The sequence below is a fragment of the Rhinolophus sinicus genome, chromosome 10, assembly GCF_057876585.1.
Source record: "Rhinolophus sinicus isolate RSI-liver-muscle chromosome 10, RSI-T2T, whole genome shotgun sequence".
Classification (NCBI taxonomy): Eukaryota; Metazoa; Chordata; class Mammalia; order Chiroptera; family Rhinolophidae; genus Rhinolophus; species Rhinolophus sinicus.
This window is the reverse complement of record NC_142510.1, coordinates 3,408,941-3,430,763: the sequence shown is the minus strand read 5'-3', so window position 1 is coordinate 3,430,763 and position 21,823 is coordinate 3,408,941. Positions and strand designations below refer to the sequence as shown.

Here is a 21,823-nt window from a genome sequence, read left to right as displayed (position 1 = left end):
TAGCACTCTGGGGTGTCACAGTACACAGTTTGGGAACCACAGGTGCACACTTTTCATTTCTGCAGAAAGATGCCTGAAGGCTCTTTGGTTGCTTCATGTAAATTCAAGGAGCGCGGCTTTTTTATATACTTGCTTGCTGGTTAGCAGGTTATGTACCTTGACTAAACTTAAGACCTAAATGTAGAGATTCCGTCTGTAAGATGGGAGATAACAGCACCCAGCTTGGAGGTCATGAGGATTGAACCGGCTAATGAATGTGCATCTCTCCGAACGGCCTCTGGAACGCTGGGCGTGAGGCGTGGCTGCTATTATTACCTTTCTGATGGTCATTGTTAGTATTACGTAGCTGAACTGTACGGTTGACCCTCAGATGTGGAGGTTTCTCACAAGGTGTCCAAGATCTTCAACTTAGTGTGTGGGATTGCTGGAAATGGAGTCAGTGAACCCTAGCTGTTCATTAAACCCGAAAGATGGTCATTTATGATGCTGCTTGGCAGGCATGACTAACTGAGGAAGTGCCTTTCGTTCTACCCCGTAGGGGATGTTTGCTCAAGCCCAGGGAGGCTCAGGCCTTGATGGCCCTTTCTCAGGGCTGTGCCGACAGTCTCGGTCCCACTTAGCTTGTTCTCAGTGACCTGTACGCAGTTCACGCCCGTACCTCTGTGGAAGATGGGAATCAGCCGTCATCTCATTCCCCTTTCTGTTTTACTTATTAACAAATCTAGAATGTGAACCGGTTGGCAATGGAAACAAGAAAAGTAATGAAAGGGAACCATTCCAGAAAGACGGCTGCGTTTGTCCGGGTATGTTCTAAAGATAAGACTCACGGACTTTGAGCTCCAGTGAGTTTTGTTTGTGAGTTCCTAATTGGCTGTTCCCAGAAAAAGACAAGTGTGTCACGATAAGGGTGGTTTTGTATTGATTTTCCAGATGCGTTTTTCCTTCCATATCTAAGCTAACCAACTTTCTTGATGTTTTCAAAAGAAACGATCAAAGGAGTCTGAATTTTGTTCCGCATGATGGGGAGGCAGTAGAGAGGGGGGTTGGGTTTTGGGTGCCAGCTCAGTTACCTCTGTAGTTGCGCCTGCAGCCGGGAGGCCTGGCACCTTTTTTTCCCTCTTGGTAAGTTCCCAGCTTTAAAAAAAAAAAAATTACCGCTTCTGGAGTATACTGCTCAGAATTTTATCAAAGCATTACATATCCATGTTTTCAAAAATGAAATCTATCAAACAGATTACAGTGAAAAAGGCATCCCAGCCCTGCCCTGTCTCACCTTATACTTCTGTCAGTCAACCACGGACTCTTCTTAGCAGCTGCTTCTGATTAACTCCATGTTTTTAAAGTAATTGGTTTAAACAGCTGCTTTTTAACTTATCAGTATTCGGTGTTATCTAGTTCCTTCCGTCAGTGATGGGTGAGGATTTATTTTTCATACACCATCCCTTTCCTTGCTTGCTCTACCCTCTTTCCCTCCCCAAGAGATAGAGCAGAGGCAAGAGGGAAAAACGGGCTCAGATGGGGTGATTAAGTGTTTTTGCGTGAAAAATACATGATGGATGAAAACAGCCCCAGTCCACTGTGATGGCCTTGCCACGTAACTGCTTCCTCTGTCTCCTTTCTCCTAGGCCTGTGTTGCCTACTGCTTCATCACCATCCCCTCCCTGGTGGGCATCTTTGCACGCCTCAATCTCTACCTGCATTCTGGCCAGGTGGCCTTGGCCAACCAGTGCCTCTCCCAAGGTAAGCCCATCAGTCTCTCATCTGGGGCATCCCTGGCTGGTTAGGAAAGCCAACTCAGCGTGTGTGTGGTGGGGTGTGGTGTGTGTGTGTGTGTGTGTGTGTGTGTGTGTGTGTGTGTGGAGAGAGAGATTCCTTAAGGACGAAAGAAAAAAATTAGCAATGAACAAGTTTTAAATGTTTCTTTAGCAAGAAGCACATTGGACGTATACAGATTTATAGTCAGGTTACAGAGCGGGGCTATTTTCCTGTAAGGACCTACATTAAACCTACCTCAGACCGACCAGCTCGGGCAGCTCAGACATCCCGGGCTACGTGGGCCCAGAGAAGTTTAGAAATTAGGACTGCTTCAGCACGGCAGGTCCATGTTTATTTTTTTGCTGTTGCTGTTTGTTTATTTGAAACCCCAGAGACACAAGAGTAGAGTCTATTAAATATACAGAGAATGAATCCTGTCTGCAAGTTGCTGTTAGGGATGAAAATTCTGCTCGAGACCCATCTCTGTACTAGGTACAGAAGCTTCCGGGAGGCAGGGATGTGCATGAGCGGCTTATATGGGAGATGGCCCCCCGCTGGTGTCAGGTGGGGGTGGGGAGGTAAGATGGGGACGGAAGGAAGCCAGCGAAGGGTGTGCCGGGGGGCAGGTGACTGCTGTGGGCAGCTGGATACCTCTGGGAGGGGTGTGTAGTGGCCTGGATGTTACCCCACCTGAGGGGAGCCTTACACTGTGCTCCCATCTGTCACTGACTGAGGGCTGCTTCTGGGTCGAGAACGTCCTGGCACTCAGGCCTGCGCTACCTGTGAGCCCAGAGAACGCCCTTCGGCAGAGGGTCACAGTGTATGTTGCAGGGTGATGCCCCCATCACCTCCTGGAATGGTGTGGGCCAGGTGTGTGCAGGCAGAGCCCTGGCAACTCGGCAGCAGGGTACCTGTCCAGCAGGCCGTAACACAAACACCGGAAGAAATCCTGGCACCCTTTATGGAGCGTTTGTTACGAGGAGAGCCCTTTGCACATGTTGCCTCATTTCATCCTCCCAACAGCCACGAGGCCATCCTGTGTTGGCGCCCCATTTCCCAGGTGAGAAGACTGAGGAAGGAATGGCTAAGGAGCCTGCTCAGGGTCACTGAGCCGGTGCTCAGTCCCGGATCTAACCCAAGGTCATGTCCTTTCACCAGCCTGACAGACAGTGTGTACCATGCAAACAACCCGGAAGCTTCAGTAAATAATTTGGGGATTTCTCCAGGACTGTGTGAAACACTGATGCTTTTACTGGCTGCCTGTCCCCACCCCCTGCTCCGCTCTCCTACCTGATGTCACAGTTTATGCCAGGGGGAGCCACTTGCTGCCATGGGTTTGGGTGGGCACTGAATTGGTCGGAGAGTGGCCCTGCCCCGTTCTTTAGCCCCTGGCCTGGCAGTTCTGGGGTCCTGATTCATCTGGGACAGCTCTGGGTACCAAAGTCTTCAAACATGTTTGCCATCCAAGAACTTTTCAAACTCTGCTTGGTTTTGCTTTCGACTCTGGGGCGCTCTGGTCCCTTCCCAGTGCATTTGGAATAAAACCGAATGCCTTGCCTGTAAGTGCCCACTTGAGCTGAGCTGCCTGCCATCTATCCACATCTGATACCACACGGCAGCCTTGCCGGCTTTTTTCTGTCCGTTGAACATAGTAAGCTGCCTTCCAATTCAGAACCTTTGCACGGCTCTTCCCTCTTTCTAGAATGATCTTTCCCCAGATGTTTGCATTTAAAAAAAAAAATCACCAGGCAGAAAAGGAAAACCATGGTCTGTGCCAGCCTCCTCATAACCATCATGGCACGTACCATGTTCTGATGTTTGCTTACTGTTTGTATTGTGTGTTTACTCGTTGTCTGGACACCTCCTCCCCACTAGGACTGCAAGTCCCGCAAGGGCAGGCAGGCACCCATCCTCATTATTTGTCGGTAAATGTGGAACTCTTTCCCAGTGCCTGCTTTGGTAAGGGCGACGGGTTAGCAAGAAACAAAGTAAAACAAAAATTAACAGCTGCCACCAAAAACCTGAGGGTGTGCAAAATGAAGAGCAGATGAATGATTAATTTGGGTATGAGAAATTTTATCTCTTGTAAACTGGTTCCCTCTGAGAAAGTTCAGGAACAGTGGACCCCTGTGGGAAGGCCTGAGTTTGGTGTCACCTGCCAATGAGGGGTGGACTGTAAGCTGTGTAGCTGAGGCACGTGGGGGCCCCAGGGGCCTAGATCTTTCTCCTCCCAACTTTGTAAACTTGGAACCCTGATGGCAAGTGTGTGGATCCCAGGCAAGTTTCCTGTGACCAGATTCTGCCCCGCAAAGATTTGCTGCTCCCAGGAGCTGTTTGAGGCGAGCTGTGGATGGCTGTTTCCTGTTGTGCTGCCTCGGTCCACACTGAGATAAGCCACGTAATGACAACCCAGACTCCGTGTCAGCTGTGGACTCATCTTCCTCACCCCTCACTTTACGCTACTGCAGGGAGCTGGACTGTGGCGTCCCCTTCGTGTTTAATAATTTACCTGGCGATTTGTCCTTGAGTCTCTAAATGCTGTAGCGCTAAACCTTAAAAGCCTACTATTGTTCTTCTGGAAGCCACACGCCGCATTTGCTGGCCAAAATAAATAAGACATTCAAGGACTGAGAATGGGAAGGCTAAATATAAATGAAGGGAAGCTCGTGGAAATGGGCCGCTTTTGTTCACCTCCCTAACACCCTCCCTGTCGGTTGGTAATGAACCCCCCCCCACCCTGCCCCCGGCCTGTCCCATGACCCAGAGTCGCTTTCTGGTCTCCCTTGATCCAGCCTGCCTTATATGTTCTTTATCAGCCTGTGGCTTTGCCAGGGCTCAGTCCAGCCCAGCAAGTAAACTCTTGTTGACCTCCCAGCATGGAATGCTGACAAAGGCTTATTACAGGGGAGGTCCATCCAGTTCTGGTCCTTTGGACACGGTGGTGCAAACCAGAATGTGGATTGTGTGGGGTTTAGTCCAAAGTCATCCACTGCCCCTGAGTATTTAGGAGAAACAAAGGACTTTCCAATCCATTGTTTGGTCACGTGCTTCTCACCTAGAGGTGGCCGGGAGATGTCTGCCTGTCTTTCCTTCCCCTGTTTCACCAGGTTGCTTCTTGCCCTTGTTTGTCAGTGGTTCCTTCTGGAAGATTATTATCAGGCCACGGCAAGAAGAGGTTCTCTTGCCCTGTATTTTTATGTTCATTCCATCATCTTTAGTTTCTCAGGAAGGAGGGTGTTTTCCAATGGGAAGAAATGTTCTAGGTGGGTCTTAAAAGAGCATACGTTTATCAGGATGTGGGAAGGGGAGAAGGGACAGTGAGAAGCTTGGAGGGGTGGGGTTCCACCATGTACGTGGGTGTGTGTTGGGATGAGGCCCTGACTAATGGAGGCTTTCCCAGTCCTGACTCTGTGCTGATGAGCTGGGTGCCCTGCCACAAATCGGCCTTTTTGTGCCTCAGTTTCCCTATCTGCACAGTGGAGATGATGCCAGTGGAACCTGTCTGTTGCCGATTCAATGAGATACCGTAACACAAAGTTGAGACAGTCAATTATGTCCCAATGTTGCATTTTATACAGTAGTTTCCATTCTGTGAACATCGTCCCTCCAGCCTAAACTTACCCAGTGATGGAGAATGTTGAAGGCTGGTACAGATGTTTAGCAATGGGTTGGCAGAACGTGAGAGAGAGAGAGAGTGAAAAATTCTTCCAGCCAGAACCCTGTTCAATAAAGTATCTTTGAGGGACGGGACTCTCTCACCCCTTTGTGACACCTCATCTTAAGAAATTGCGGTTTACCTTCATAGAGTTCCTGCAATGGGAGCTGCCCCGCTGAGTGGCCCAGGAGGGCATGTGATAGCGGAAAGTCAGTCTGGGGGTGAATTACTTTTGAGGTCTTGTTCCACCCAGGGGGTTGATGGCTCTGACAAGCAGTCAAGATTTCCATTAGCACTGACCTAATGCGTTGTTTTTAAAGACAAAAGACCATTCGTGAGGGTGGTCTGCATTATTGCTTCTTGACTCTCTTGTGATTCATGGACTCCACGAAAGGATGGACTTAGGCTGCAGGTCACAGTTAAATCTGGGTTCATCACATATGGAGGGTGTTTGGGGCAACTGTCCTGTGTCCTGTTGTAAAACAGACCACCTGTACATTATTTTACATTTTCATGATTTTTATTATAAAAACAGTGGGTGCTCATTTGAAAAACTTCCAATAAAACAGTAATGTAGACTTTTAAAAAAATACTCCCCTCGTCTCCGGCAATCTTCTCTGTCTCCTCCCCTCCAAAAACAAACAAACAAACAAAAAAAACACCCACTGTTCGCAGTTTAGATATTTTTCTTGATTTTTTTTCCTTCTATATATCCATTTAAAAAATACCCTCATAGGCCCTTTACCTCCCTTCTGCCCTCCTTCCTCCCCATCTGTACACCCATCCCCTCTCCCCCGTAGAAATGAGATCGTGTCTTCCAGGGCTTTTCAGTTTGCTTTTTTCGCTTATCGGTAAGTCTTGGCCTTTCTCCCTACCCGCCCCGTCCCGTTCATCCATGTCCATACATACTACGGACCCACCCCATTCTTTGTGATGGCTGTTCAGTGTCCTATTGCTTTTTCTTCTTAAAAGTGCTGTCGATGATTTCCCCAGCCCCTCTTCATTTCCACCCCACCCCCAGCTCCTATTGAAAAGTATTTGGATTCTTTCCAGTTTTTCGCTCTTGCAGACAATGAGCAACCCTCATCTTAATTCCGAGCATTTTGAAGCTTTCCGGCAGTCGTCCCGCCGACTGACGCCTTAGCCCCTTAGGACATGGAGCCCTTCCGTTCAGACTGTGTGTGCAGAGCCGCGGTACACAAGGCAGCAGTGGGGACCTTCAGGTGGGCGCTGTGGGAGGCTGCCGGCCTCCGAGTTACCTGTAGGAGCTGCAAAGGGCCTCCGGGCTTAGGCCGGAGCCTTGCAAAGCCTTGTGGAGAATCCATGGCAGTGAGGGTATCTGGAGAGCTTGAACCCTAAAGTATGACTCACTCCTAGAGCAGCTCATCAGAGGGGAACCTTCCAGGCCATTGGCTGCGAGGTGCAGAGGTGCACCCCGAGCCCTGGAAGGTCTGCGTCACCCTCAGCTTAGTATCACGCTTCGCCCCACGAGGCGGGTGGCTGTCCCTTAGAGCAGCAGCCTGGGCGGCCCTTCTGCAAACCCTCCCCAGTTTCCTGCTCTGGGAAAGAAGGAAGGGGGTTCTCAGGCTTTCAGGCTGTCTACCTGTCCCCCTTCCTGCCTCACTTCCCGCATTTCTGTGATGGACAGTTTTACACTGTCATTGCCTTTGTATGCTAAAAAAGGTTTTTTGGAAGTTTGTAAATTAAAAGTCCAAACCAGTAGCCTAGGAGTGAGTGAAAGATGCCCATTTCCTTTACCCTCAGCCTCCACCCCTACGTCACACCACCCATTTGGCGCGTCTTACCTCGCTGCTCTGTGCATCTACGTCAGTATAAACACTGTTTTTTTCCTTGCGAGGAGGGGATCACGCTGTATACAGCTGTACAACTCTCTGTGTTTTATGTGTCCTGGACATTTTTATGCACCAAAGCATAGAGATGTACGGTCACGGGTCGCTTAACGACGGGGATACGTAGACGATTTCGTCATGGAGCACAGATCACAGAGGCACTTACACAAACCACGATGGCACAGCCTCCCACACACCCAGCTGTGGGTACAGCCGGCTGCTCCTGGGAGATGAGCACATGCAGCGTGTTACGTACTGAGCACTGGAGACGGTTGTAATGTGTGGCGGTACCATGTTAGGAGGGCGACGGCATCACTAGGTGACAAGACTTTCAGCTCCGTTATAATCTTAGGGAACCACCGTCATCTCTGTGGTCCATCGTTGACTGAAATGTCCTACGGGGCACATGATTGTTCCTTCTTTGTATCAGTCACATCATTTCCATGGTACCGTTTCCCCAAAAATAAGACCTACCTGCACCCTCAGCTCTAATGCGTGTTTTGGAACAAAAATTAATACAAGACTCGGTCTTACATAAGACGGGGCCTTAGTAGTGAAATAAGACCGGGTCTTATATTAATTTTTGCTCCAAAAGATGCATGAGAGCCTGTGGTCCGGCTAGGTCTTACTTTTGGGAAACACGGCATGTCAGTGCAAGTTCCTTTAACTAGTCTCTTGTCTGATTGTTTTCAGTTTTTCTCCCATTGAGTTTAGAGCTGAGAGAAAGATGGCTTCATCCAGAGAGAACAGGTGTCTCCGTTATTTTGGGTCGTCAGGCAGCATGGATCAGTCAGACAGAGCTTACCCGGTGTCTTCCACTGAGCCTTTGTTTTCAGCTTCTGTTCACATCACACCTTCTCCCAGGGTTTCTAGTGACATATATTTTGATGGCCAGTCTGTAATTTTTGTGGCGCTCTGTGTTTGGGGTGTGTGTGATTTCTCCATGTCCCTGCAGAGGGTTCTGGAATGGCATGCGTCTTGTGGTGTTCTGTGGACCCTTTGAAGCTGCCCAGGTTGGGAAACAGGAGAGCCTAAGCTCTCAGCCTAAACTCTCAGACAGGAAGCGATCTAAACGTGTGTGATAACAGTGACCAGCACGCCTGGCCCAGGCGTTGTCACTGCCATCAGTGACATTACTCACTGTGGATGTGAAATGACGAGGCAGCCTGCCCTGGCAGACTTGCACAGTTGGCCAGCCCTTTCCATTTGCTTCTGGCTGAAAGTCTCCAGGTTAAATCTTTCAGAGCACACCGCTCGCGACTGAAAAGTCATATTCTGCATTTATCTAAAGGATTTAGGACAATTGTTTCCAATCCTGTTGAATTATAAAATTCACTAGAGAGGATTGTTTAAAAAAATGGATGGACCAGATTGTTAAGATGGTAAATTATATGGTATGTGTGTTTTAACACGTGTGCGCCGGGAAGAAAAAGCAAATGGACCAGATTCTACTTTGTAGCTGTAAAAAAGAAAGATGTACTTCATGTGCGGTGATGGAATAATTGCCAGAACATGTTAAGAGTGTATGTGTGTGTGTGGGGGGGAGCGGGGGGCTGCAGATAGGTGTCCGTTATGCTGACTTTGTGACGCGTCTGCCCCCTGCGGTGCTGCATGGGGGGTGGGGGGTGGGACGCCGTGTGCCAGTGCTGTTCTATTATCAGCAGTTAAAAATTTCATTTGTCGGGTCAGTGTTTTGACCTTGAGCCATTTTCTGACGGTTAATACCTTGGCAGTTCTAGAAAGAACTCTCCCTCTCCCTCTCCCCCCCTCCCCTATCTCCAGTTCTTCCCCTCTCCCCCCATCCCTGTCTCTGCTTCTGTCCTCCTGTGGCTTTTTCACTCCCATCTTCTCCTCTTTCCGTCCCTCCTCATCTCCTCTCCCCCTCCATCTCTCTCTCTCCCCCTCTCCTCTCCCTTTCATCCTTTGAAGTCTTCTTGTTTTACAGACTTTTTCATAGTTTTTCAAATATTTAGATATTTTTGAAATATCTTCATTTCTGGGGTGATTATCTGGAACTGTCACTCTCAGAAGTCTCTGAGGCTCTTTGTGTGTGTGTGTGCGTGCGCGTGTGTGTGCATTCCTTCACACGTTCCAGTTGTTATTTCTTTAACAAATATGGTGTGCGCTAGAAGAGATGCAGACAGGCCAGCGTTTGAGCCCAGTTCCTACCACCAGTGCTGGAACCACCTTCTCTCTCTCGCCCTCTGACCCTCTGCACCTCTCCCTCTCCCCCTCCCCCTTGCCCTCTCCTTTGCTCCCTCTCCGTCTCCCCCTCTCTCTTCCCTTTCTGCACCTTATTTCCCATCTGTGAAGTGGGATTGATGACAGCATTTGCTCCCGTGATCCACGGGAGGGTTCAGTGAACGGATCTAGGTTGAGCCCTCAGCCCAGGCAACTGTGATTTCTAGGCTTTCTGTAAAATTTTACCACTTGTTTTTTTTTTACTTCATCACCTAAAGCCAGTTTGAGGTTCTTTGAGCTGAACTGCTCATAGGAGGAAGGAGGGAAAGAGGGAGAGATGGCGGGAAGAACTGTTCCCTCTCAACGGAATGTCACCGGAATGTCCCACCCAGTCAGGTACGGTTTGCAGGAACCCTTTTCTAGGACCTGCCGTCTGCGTGGCCTGACTTCCACGTAACACTCAGGATCAGCTTCCAGCCGTGTGAATACGAAAGCAGCCCCTGAATTTTTCAGCCTCACAAATGGACTTTTCTTCTGTCTTGCAGCTGATGCGTTTTTCAAAGCCGCTATCGGCCTCATTCCAGAAGTTCCAAAGATGATAAGTATCGATGGGAAGATGCGGCCCTCGGACTCATTCCTTCTGGAATTCCTCTGCAATTTCTTTTCTACTTTATTAATAGTTCCGGTACGTCTCCCCAAAAGGGCTGCAGGTGACGTGTCTTTGACCTGCTTTATATGCATCCATAGCCCTGTAAGTGCAGGGATTGTGTATATGTTGGTGTTGTCAGATCTGAATTTCTCAGTGTGTTTTCCATTCATTCTGTGTCCTGGGTGTAGTAGTTGAGGCTGTCTGTATGGTCAGGAGGTGTTGCTTACTGGTTAAGGGGGCTCAGGCATCGGGACCGAGATGCCGAGGGCAAAATCCCAGCCCGTCTTACTTCCCACCCTGCAGTCTCGGGCAGTGATGTTACCCCCCTGGGTTGCGGTTTCCTCGTCTGTAAAATGGGAGTAATGACAGCATCTACACATCAGAGCTGCCGTGATGGTGAAGTGTGCGAGTGTGCAGACGTAGAGTAGGACGGTACAAAGATTGAGAGTGATACTCTCTTGATGGTAAGTGCTGGAAACCAGAGACCGGAGGTCAGAGGGGACCTTGCTGGGGTTTCCTGTGGAACGTAAGAGATGAGCCGTCAGGCCTGGGCTGGAGGGAATCAGAGGGAGCTGGAGGGACCAGCACGAGGACCCTCACCCTAGCAGGGATTCTCAACCTCGGGTCCAGCTCCCCCCTGGGGATCTGGCAGGGCAGCCATGAATTTGGAGGAGAAAATGAGTGACATCCTTGTTCTTACAAACCTCAGTGAAATGTAGCCTTTCGCTCCATGACGGGTTACAGGCCACGAGCCAGGGGTCGCCGCAGTAGCTGGGTCTCCATCACCAGTAGCCACACCTGTATGTTCATATCAAGTTTCGGGTGTGAAAGGTGTTTCACATGACTGTTCCGTGCGCTTCCTGCTTCAAAAGCACAGTGGTTACTAGGTTCGTCTTTAGGTCTGTTGTTTAAATGTATTCACCGAGGAACAATAGATGACGATATAACACATACATTGGGGAAATATTTTGAAAACGAGGTTTGCGGATGATGGGTTTCCTTTGTAGTCTTACGTATTTTAGGCTCTACGTAGTGTTCTGGGGCGCCCAGTGGCCTCGGCAGGTTGGGACAAGGTCCAGGCATGGGACCGGCTGGCTCCTGATGGAGCCAAATGTGCGTGGGAACCAGGGCTACTTGCTAAAATCCGGATGTGTGGGGCCCTCTCCCAACTCCCTGCCCCCCACTCAATTCAGGTGTCGGTGGTCCTGGGAACACACTCTGAGAAACACCCCTCTGGACTCGGGCCATGACAGTGGCTCAGCTCCCATGGGGACGGAGTTCCTTGTTGGGGTGATGAAAATGTCCTGAATTGATTGTGGCGATGACCGCACAGCTCTGTGACTATCCTGACCATTGAGTTGTGCACTTTCAGTGGGCGAATTGTATCTCGATGAGGCTGAGAAGACAGGTGACTCAGTTCCCAGCAATCACAGTTCAGATCCCAGGGTCTCCAGAGTGGGGGGGGGGGGGGGTCCGGGGCCCGGGCTGCTTGACTTGTGTTTTTCAAATCTCCTGTCTTTGGACAATCTAGCTATTTGTCAAGTGACGGGACAAAAGAAATGAGGGTTTCTAAGGAGGAAGCAGATCTGTGCCCTTGTTCGTTGATCACCTGGGAAGCATTTCCTCCTGTGTATGGTGTTTCCTCTCTGTTAAAAATCATCGAAGATCCAATGAAAAGCCTTCTGTAAGTGTCAGAAACTTGCGTTGGGTCCTGACCCAGTGACTCAGGAGTTTTGTGGCCTTGGGAAGGTTTTGTATAGTTGTTACCTTCCTGAACTGTCATCACAGTGTCCGCTTGGCAGGGCTGCTGTGAGGGCTGAGGGCAGTGATAGTCATGGAAGTGGTTTGTGACCTGGCTCTCTCCCTGGGGCCACAAATTGATGACACGGTTGCTGGCCACATAATCACGGAAGACGTGTGGAATGAATGACCCATATTTAAAAATTCATAGATCACAAAAACCCCAGATTTTCAGTTAATCTTGAAAAAGCAGGTCCTGCCATGTGGGGCCATGTTCCCCACCTGGCCAGCTGGCCTCAGCTGGGGAGCACGGGGGGTTTCTGGGAGGCGGCCGGGGCTTGCACACTTTCTCCAGTTGCCCTGGGTGCCTCCGGACCCAAGAAACCTATCTCTGTTGCCTGCCTGGCTGCTGGGCCTTTGTGGGGATGCCTCCGGCTTCAAAAGAGTCTCTTGTTCTTGGTGTCACTGCTGGTGCTTTTGCCAGGTGGGGGTTCCTGAAGATAATGAAACGGAGACTAGCGACGGGTCGTGACTTCTGACTACAGCTAGCTCTCGAACAACACGGGTTTGAACTTTCAGGGTCTAGTTATATGCGGATGTTTTTCATTAAATATACAGTCAGCCCCGTATCCCTGCATTTCACGGCGGTTTCAGCCAACCACAGATGAGAACAGTATTTTTGATCCCCTTCTGGGAAGCATGGATGCAAAGGGCCAACGGTATCCATCGTTCTACGCCCTTTTATTGAAGGGATCTTGGGTCTTTGTATCCATGGGAGGGTCTTGGAATCAATGCCCCATGGACACCGAGGGCGTGTAATTAAGTTTTGGGGAGTCAGAAGTTACATGTGGATTTTCAACTGTGCTGTGCTGAAGCCCTTTGTCAGTATTCAGCTCTAGGAACCCTCCCCAGGCCCGGCAAGGTGGAGTCTTTGTGCCTTTTCCACTTCAGGAAACGTAGAGCTGGAGAGGCCGTGCAGCTTGTCGAGGGCACAGCTAGTGAGCAGCAGTGCCCCCCTTTCCTTTCCTGCTCTTCCTCCCAGCCCTGCCCCCCACGTTCTAGCTCCTTCTCTGAAGGACTTTATTTATTTCACCAACACTTACATGCCTCTTACAGTGAGCCAGCCAGCAGTTCACAAACACTCACGCCCAACAAGCCTGTTCTTATCCTCATTTCACAGAAGCAGACCCTGGCACAGGGAGGGGAAGTGACTCGCCCAGGGTCACCAGCTCGGAAGTGGCCACGGCAGAATTCAAAGCCAGGATGTCTGGCTCAGTGCTGCCTTGTCTGCCTCTCATCTTAGCTCTCCTGGGAAGCTCGGTATTTCCAGGGTATTGCCTCTTCTCCCCACTGGTGACATTTACTTACTAGAAGGACTTGTGCCCATGGCGGAAGCCAGCCCCCGTCTGTCCAGCTGGGAGACCCGAGTCCCTTCCAGGTGCCCCATCCGTCTCCTCATTTGCATTTGTTCGCTGGTCACAGAGGCAGCCTTAGCACCGCACAGACACTGGCGGACCTTTCCCACTCGGATTGCGAACTGAATCCAGGACTTTTCTTTTTCTTTTCTTCTCTTTCTTTTTTTTTTTTTTTTAAATTGGTATTTGCCTTGCTTCAGTTGCTGGCACTGAGCCATCCAAGTACAATAAAAAAAAAAGTGTCACGGCCACTGAAGCATGGCTATCGTGTGGAAAATGCTTCCTTGTACAGAAGGTTGGAAATAATGTCTCGTCTCTTTGGTTAGAAGCAGAAACTCCCAGAAATGGCTTAACTGCAAACCTTTTCGTCTTCATTCCCCTTCCACCTTTTGAAGGTGTGTAGAATGGTCGCCCACAATAGTTATGGCAGTTTGTGTTGAAATTAAGTTACTGGAACATTCGGGTTGTTGTCTCGTTCCAAGGCAGGTCCTTAAATAAAATGTAGTTTTGAGCATCCACATAGCAGAACAAAATAGAAACAGCTGTGAGCAAAGAAAGGCAGTGGTGCGTTGCCAGCTGAGATGGGCCCTGTAAGCAGTGGGCACTTCTGATGCCTACAGTTTGAAGCCCCCGGGCTTTGGCACATCATGTGACCTCTTGCCAACAGAACAGCAGTTCCGCAGATGTTGACAGCTGTACAAACCACGTCCCCCCCTCCTCCCCCCCGGCTCACCCGCTGGAAGTGTTTGTTATTGTTACGCTGGAATACACCCATTGGGTTTGCCGGCTGCTTGTGCCCACCCACCTCTGTCACAGCGCTTGTCCGTCTCCGGGCCAGCTTTCAGAATAGCTGACTCCGTGTATGCCTTCCCCAGTTAGCCGGCTCCATGGGCAGAGCCACGCCTAGTTCATCTGTACAGGGGCCGTGTTAATAGACGGAATGTTGCCTCTGGAGCCAGACTGCCAGGGCTCCAATCCCGGTTCCCACAAGTGTCATCATGGTGACCTTGGGCCACGTAACCTCTCTGTGGCCCAGTGCCCAAATGAAATGGGGAGGGTATGTCATACTGTCTTCCTGGAACACAGAAAAGCTACGGCAGCTATGATAGCAACCATAAATGTTAGCTACTGTTACTGTTTTTATAGCGACCTCAGTTCCTGGCACGTAGAAGGTACTCAAAGCATGTGATCCGTTCAACAGTATTTACCGAGCTCCTGCCGTGTACCCAGCACTGTCGTAGGAACCAGGGATGGGGCACCGTCCGGCGTGTTCCCGGGGCAGTCCTAGCAGTGAGCTCTTGGCGGACACGACAGATAAAGTACCCGTCTCCTGGAGGTGATAGGCGTGGGTGAGAGAGAAGCAGCTAAAGCAAGAGATGTTACTGGGTAGTTCTCAGAAGGAATGAGTACCATCAGTTCAGATGCTGAGAACTGCTCTGAAACGTGACATGATTTGGGGGAAAGAGAGACTAGGGTGGGGGCCGGGGGCTCTGGGTGATCAGGGAAGAGAGGCCTCGCCGGGGAGTTAGCGTGTACGCGGAGAGCTAGGCTCCCACGAGCCGTCTGCCTTTGAGAACGTCTTGCAGATGAAGACCCCAGCGGAGGGAACAGTGGGCTGGAGGCCAGAGCGTCCTTGGCACAAGCTGCCCGCTGTAGCATCCTCTGCCCTCCCATCTGACCTGTATGGGAGACTGGCCTCTGGGGCTGCCTCACCCGGGCTGTTTCCTTCTGGCTTCAGCTCACTCAACCAGAGGGAGGTCTCGACGGGTGGAGGGCAGGCGAGTCGGGTTGGGGTACATCCCCCCACGCTTGCTGGGCCCTGGTTTTGTTCCTGCACCCAAGGCCACGGCTCCTGCCCGCTGGCCTCCTCCAGCTGTAGGTTCCAGTAACGTCACTCCCTGGGTGCCTTCAGCCCAAGGGTAGTAACGGCTTCCTGCTGTCACCAGGCCCTGGGTGCCTCCCCTGTCTTCACTAGTTCCCTTCACCCTTGTGGCGTCCGCTGTTCGTCTGCTCCGAGACCTGCAACTTGCTTTTGTCGTTGGAGGAACAGGACTTTTGACTGCTATGCACATGTGAGCAGGATTGTCATTCTGGAAACAGGCCATTTAGCTGACAGGACACTTTGCTTTCTCATTCCTCGGACCCGAAAAGGGAGGCTCTCAAAGCTCGTCCCTGCAGGCTGGAGGGTGTGGATGCGTGGGTCGGCGACATTTTGGTCATTTTTCTCTGTTGTTGAACCATCGCTGGCGCTTTCCCTTCTCCACCGCTGCTAACGGGAGGGGCCTGGGTTGCTGGCATGACTTTTCTTCCCCGTCCCGCTGCCTGTCTGGATTGTTTATCCTTCTTTGTTCTCCCCTAGGATCATCCCGAACACGGGGTCCTGTTTCTTGTTCGAGAGCTTCTCAACGTGATCCAGGACTACGCCTGGGAAGACAACAGTGACGACAAAATCCGCATCTACACCTGCGTCCTGCACCTTCTGTCTGCCATGGGCCAGGAGACCTACCTCTACCACGTAGATAAAGGTAGACAGTCCCCTCCCACCAGAGACTGCACTGCCCTTGAATTGCATGCACGTAAAGTTCATGCTTCACTTGCCTTGTTTCACCCAACACGAGTTCGTCCGGGGTAAGGATTCCCCAGGGCAACTCTTAAGCTACCGATTCCTGAGCCCCACCTGCCCCTTCTGACTAAGACTCCCCAGGAAGAGGCCTGAGACGCTGCATCTTTAACAAGCTTTGGATGAGTTTGGAGAAAGCCCTCTTTTAGATAGGTGCTGTCTTTGGTGTGCCACAGAATTACCTAGAACAGTGGTCAAGTAAACACGGGCGTGAGCTTCATTCCCGGCCTGTCCTAACTACAGTCTCGGGCGGGTCCCCCGGCTGGGTGTTTTTACCCATTACTTCAAGTGACGCTGAGGCTCAGTTAGCGCCTGGATCGGCTGTGGGAGGAAGGAGATGGCCTTGGCCCCGTGTGCTGCCAGCTGTTTTGAACTTGCTGCTCCACGTCTGCGAGGCGGCCTCCTCGTGCCCTGGGCCTCACATGGGACCGTCCCAACTCCACATCTCTGTGCATCGAGCCTAAGCGTCCTCTCGTCAGACCCTCAGCTCCAAGGTTTGGTTTCCAAAACACGGCCCTGGTGTTTAAAGGTGCTTTGGCGGTAGTTGTATACTTCAGGGTTTAAGCAGGTGTCTCTACGTCTGTACGTTTCAGGGAACAAGTTTGCGGTGGGAAGGGATGACCTGCTAGTAACGCTTGGAGGTTTTCTCTGGCTGGGATCTGGAGGCTGAAGGTAAAGCTGTAACTTAGGGAGGCCGGTTAATGTCGGTGACGACAGCTCGTACAGCCTGAGCGCCTACTGTGTGCCAGGCACTGCGCCAGACTCTATGGGCCTCATTCTCCTTTAATCCTCACAGCACTGCGATAGGACAGGCATCCATGCTTGTCTCCACCTTACATACCACCACGGGGGAGACTCAGAAGGACGGTGTGGTTTGCAAACCACGTGGTCTCAGGGGCTGAGAGCCAGTTAGTGGTGGAAGTGGAATGCAGACCCAGACTGTGAGATACACATTGTGCTGCGTCCTTGGTTACAAAACAGTGTTTGAGTTCAGTATAATATAGAACGTACGTATACGACAAACTATCAAGCTCAGTGAATTCTCACAAAGTGAACACATCCAGGTGACCACCACCCACATCAAGAAATCAAACATCACTAATTCCCCAGAAATCCCCTATAGGCTCCCTTGCAGTCAGCACCGCTTCCGGATCTCTGGCATTACACATTAGTTTGCCGATTCCTGACTTTCATGTAAACGGACTCATTCCGCAAGCATTCTTTGGTGCCTGGCTTCTTTCACTTGGTCTGTGAGAGTCTTCTGTGGGGCTGTGTGTAGCTCTGGGTCATCCTTTTGCACCGCTGTGCAGTATTCCATTGTGTGGATATACCAGGATTCATTCATTCCCTTATGGACGAACATTTGCATGTTTCCATTTCCAGTTCCGGCGGGAATGAGTAGTTCCTGAACACGTCACTTGGTCTGCATTTCCGTTGGGTACACACACCGAGCGTGGAATTGCCGGCTCACAGGATTTGCTTGGTTGGCTTTGGTAGATACTGTGTCAGTTTTCCGAAGCGGTTGTCCCAGTTGACACTCCCACTGGGCATGAACGAGGGGTCCATTCGTTCCCTTGGTATGCTCAACCTTTTTCATTTTGGCTGTTCTGATGCGTGTAATTTGCATTTCCCTGATGGTTTAATGTGATGGAATGTGTTTTCCGGTATTTATTGGCGTTCTTATTTCCTCTTTTGTGAGGGGCACTTCTGAGGACCTGACACTGCCGTGGAAGTGGGTCTGTAAACCAAAGACCCTGTCAGGACCAAGCCTTCTCCTCTCTCTGTCTGCGCCTCACACCAGGGCTTACTGCAGGGGCCGGACTACTCCCTAAGGGAACGCGGCTGTGTTCCATAGGCGGGAGTCTAGATTTCTGATTTCTAGAGGTGAAAACGGAAGGGTTTTCGTTTCCTTCTTCTTGGCCCAGGTGTGTTTACTTTGGATGCACAATTGTGACCGGACAGTTGTCTTAGTCGGAGAGAGTCCGGGGGCTGCAGGAGGCTTTGTAAAGGCCGGGGGTTCCATTTTCCCACCCTGTTCTTACTCTGGGCAGCCTTTTAGACAGTGATAACATGGGTCAGGACGTCTGAAAAACTCGGGTCCGTTATTTCTTGCATTTAGAAGGATGCCTTGGCTCCTCTCTTCCCAGACGAATAAAAAGAGACTGTTTTGGAATTACCTGGAGCGGGAACTCCACTACTTACATGCACGTGTGTTTGATGTATTAACAGAAGGAGGAATATTGCTGGACTGAATGTTTATTTATTGAATATGCAGACGGAGCATCTCCAGGGGGAGGAGTGGACCCGGAATGCCACTGTAAATCCAGTGTAGCTCCTTCGCTGCTCCACGCCACCTGCATTGAGGGTGTGAGCCCAGGCCAGACAGATGCAGAGGTCAGGGGGTTGGTTTTAGTGGCCGTTTGCTGGGTGTATCATTTCTCTCCCTCATGAGCACCAGGTCTGGACTCAGTCTCACTCTGGCCTGCACTCTGGCCTGACCACTTCCATTGCTGGGACAATGGCCCACATTTCAGGTCTCCATCAACTCAGAAGCAGCCGAGACCCTGTCCCTCTTCTCGGCCCCTTAGTGCTGCAGGTGCTCCAAGGGTTTCTCCGTGTGGCCTGTGGCTTCTCCACTCAGTTGGCCCCTGAGACCGCAGCTGGTTCACACCAGGTTGAAAGGATGGCGCTCCGCCATGGCCAAGTTGGTGCTGGGGTGCTGGGATGAAAGCAGCTAAAACAGACCTGCAGAGAAAAGGGGAGTGGGCTCACGGAGGTGTGGAGGGAAAGAATGGACTCTGCAGGCAGGGCTGTGGTTTCACTGTGGACGCTAAGACTTGGCAACAGCCCGGACCAGACCCCCACCCTCCAACTAAGAAAACAGCTAGAGTCCCCAGCAGGGACCAACGACATACACTGTGGTCCGTCACACAGTGGAATACTGCCCGGCCGTTACAAACAGACCAGATCCGTATATGCTGATAGGGACCTAGCTCCAAGTGTGTCAAGTGCAAAACAGCACCCCTGTAGTCTCTCTGTCCTTCTCCAGAGGAGGTCATGTCCGTGTACAGGTCAGCTGATAGGAAGGCGGAGAGGAGGGAAGGCTGTCCTTCCTGGTCATACTCTAGGGAGTAGTTGTCACAGGAGGTGCCCGAGCGAGTGGGGGACTTTTTAAAGGGCAAGAGACATGATTAGAGGGATTCAAGTTCACGAGCAGAGGGAGCTTTATGGTGCGTTTGAAGAGGAAGGGCCAGGCAGGCAGCTGGGTGCCGTGATTGGCAGTTCAGGCTTCGGAACGGACTTCCCGGGTGTGAATCTTAGCGGGGTCCCCTCTGAGCCCGTTTCCCCATTCGTCAAAGGGAGATGTTAATCTCTTCTTTCATGCTGGTTCTGAGGACTTGCAGTAATGTAATGTGTGGCCAGCACTTAGCCCTGTGGTCAGGCTTGGCAGCTGCTCTGATGGTCAGTATTCTCCTTGTCCCCCTCCACCCATGAGCCAGAGGGGACACGACGTCCACGTCCTGGTCTCTAGCTCCGACTGTCCAGAAGGCCAGCTGTTTTCTCTGTGATTCCACAGACCCCCAAGCCCCCTGGGAAATTCTGGCTGTTTCCATTTGCGCTGCCGCAGTTTCCTGCCATGCGGCTCCGTCTCCCCGGACAGAATGGCCTTGGTAACGTCTCACCGCTCTGCTTTCTTCCATCAGTCGACTCCAATGACAGCCTCTATGGGGGAGACTCCAAGTTCCTGGCTGAAAACAACAAGCTGTGCGAGACGGTGATGGCGCAGATCCTGGAGCATCTGAAGATCCTGGCCAAGGACGAGGTGGGTGCCATTCGTGGGAAAGCGCCGTGGACCGTGTTTTTAGGTGCCGTGTCTGTGTTCAGACAGGCTCACCACCGTGTTCCAGCTGCCTCCATCACGTGCTGTGCAGGCTTGCAGCCCAGGAGCAATAGGCCATGTCGTAGAGGCTTTCTTTTTTTGCATGTTTCTGTCTAGTTTTCCCAGCACCATTTACTGAAGAGACTGTCTTTGCCCCAATGTATATTCTTGTTTCCTTTGTCATGGATTAATTGACCACATAGGCGTGGGTTTATTTCTGGGCTCTATTCTCTTTCACTGATCTGTGTCTGTTTTTATGCCAGTACGACGATTTTTTTGATGACAGTTTGGTATCAGGTAGCATGATAACTCCAATTTTGTTCTTCTTTCTCAAAATTGCTATTTGGGGTCTTCTGTGAGTCCATATAAATTTTAGAATTATTTTAGTTCTGTGGAAAAGGCCCTTGGTATTTTGATAAGGATTGCATTGAATCTGTAGATTGCTTTGGTTACGGACATTTTAATGTTATTCTTCCTATCCATGAACACGATATATAGCCTTCCATTTCTTTGTATCTTCAGTTTCTTCAGTGTCTTATAGTTTTCTAACTACAGATCTTTCACTTCCTTGGTTAAATGTATTCCTAGGAATTTTATTCTTTTTGATGCAAATTTTGTATCCTGCTACTTTACTGAATTCATTCATTGGTCCTAATAGTTTCTTGGTGAAATCTTTACATACAGTATCATGTCATCTACAAACAGTAACAGTTGTAGTCCTTTGTTTCCAAAGCCACGAGGCTTTACACGTATCATCGTATCATCGCATTGGATCCTCACGCACCCTCTGAGCTGCCATGAGCTCATTTTCCCACAGACGAAGAAGCTAGGACTCAGGAGATTGAGCAGCTTGCCCTCCAGAAGATCTGTGGTGGGGCTGGCATTTGAACCCAGGCCTGCATCAACAGTGGGCCGGTCTCGAGCCCCAGCGCCCGACAATAACCTCTCTTTTCTCTTTCAGGCCCTAAAGCGCCAGAGCTCGTTGGGCCTTTCCTTCTTTAACAGTATCTTGGCCCACGGGGACCTGCGCAACAACAGGCTGAATCAGCTCTCAGTCAACCTGTGGCACCTGGCTCAGAGGCATGGCTGTGCGGACACCAGGACCATGGTAAGACCCTCCGAGGGTAGTGACGAGCAACACCAGCCTGCTGGCCAGACACAGCATTGGGCCAGGACCGCATGCCCCTTCTAGAAAAGGGCCAGGCCCACAAGTTTTACAGGATCACTTCCTTGTGCTATGTAGTATTAAAAATTTATTTCCTCAGTGTAGAAACCACACACATTAAAAGATCAGTCATGCCTGGTCACATCCAATTTTTATTGTAAGGGCAATTTGTAATCTAAGAAGTTTTAAAGACTTTGCTTATTTCTTCCCTGCCCTTATCCTTCAAAAGACTTGACCTGTTCTCTGCTAAGAAAAAAACACAAGATCATGATATGGCTGATTTGTTACAGCCTTGGGTTCCAAGGATAGAGAATTACAAACCAGTAAAGAAATGGATCCTTCTTTTCCCTCCTAGGTGAAAACTCTGGAATACATCAAAAAGCGGAGCAAACAACCAGATATGGGTCATCTGACTGAGCTGGCCCTCAGGCTCCCTCTGCAAACGCGGACCTGAATCGGGGACCTCTCCCCAGGAGCTCTGCTGCCAAGTCCAAAAAGACCTGCGTTTTCAGATTTTATTTTTACTCATGTACCATTGGTTTAAGCTTTGGCCTCTACCCAGGATTATTCTGACTGTGAAGTGGGAAAGGTCAGAGCACTAAGGTCCAGTCTCGTTCACTGAGCAGCTGAACGCAAGTCACATCTTTCTCTGTGGCGTCTTTAATTGAAAAAAGAACCGTGCAAAGCGCTTAATTTTTTAAAAGCTACTGTTTTCCTCTCCCTATTGCAAGGATCTCAAGTCTGGAATTAAATGTTGCCTGCACCACCTTGGAGCATTTATAAAAGGCAGATGGCTCAAATAATTCCTTTTTCTATCAAAAAGCAGCTCTTGACTAGCCTTAGAATATATCCTGTGACAGAATAAACCTGAAGCAACTATATCCTACAATAGAATAAACCTCCTGAAGGAGTA

The 21,823-nt window shown here is 50.3% G+C and overlaps 1 protein-coding gene across 1 annotated transcript in view; it reads left to right on the top strand.

Moving 5' to 3' along the window:
- VPS35L (VPS35 endosomal protein sorting factor like) overlaps positions 1 to 21,823 on the top strand; it is a 79,257-nt gene extending 57,434 nt beyond the window's left edge. The window contains exons 25-31 of the mRNA XM_074323112.2: positions 726 to 803; positions 1,626 to 1,740; positions 9,987 to 10,126; positions 15,605 to 15,770; positions 19,570 to 19,688; positions 20,707 to 20,853; positions 21,266 to 21,823. Coding sequence (XP_074179213.2) covers positions 726 to 803; positions 1,626 to 1,740; positions 9,987 to 10,126; positions 15,605 to 15,770; positions 19,570 to 19,688; positions 20,707 to 20,853; positions 21,266 to 21,364 — 864 coding nt within the window. The 3' untranslated portion in view covers positions 21,365 to 21,823. The remainder of the gene's footprint in view (positions 1 to 725; positions 804 to 1,625; positions 1,741 to 9,986; positions 10,127 to 15,604; positions 15,771 to 19,569; positions 19,689 to 20,706; positions 20,854 to 21,265) is intronic.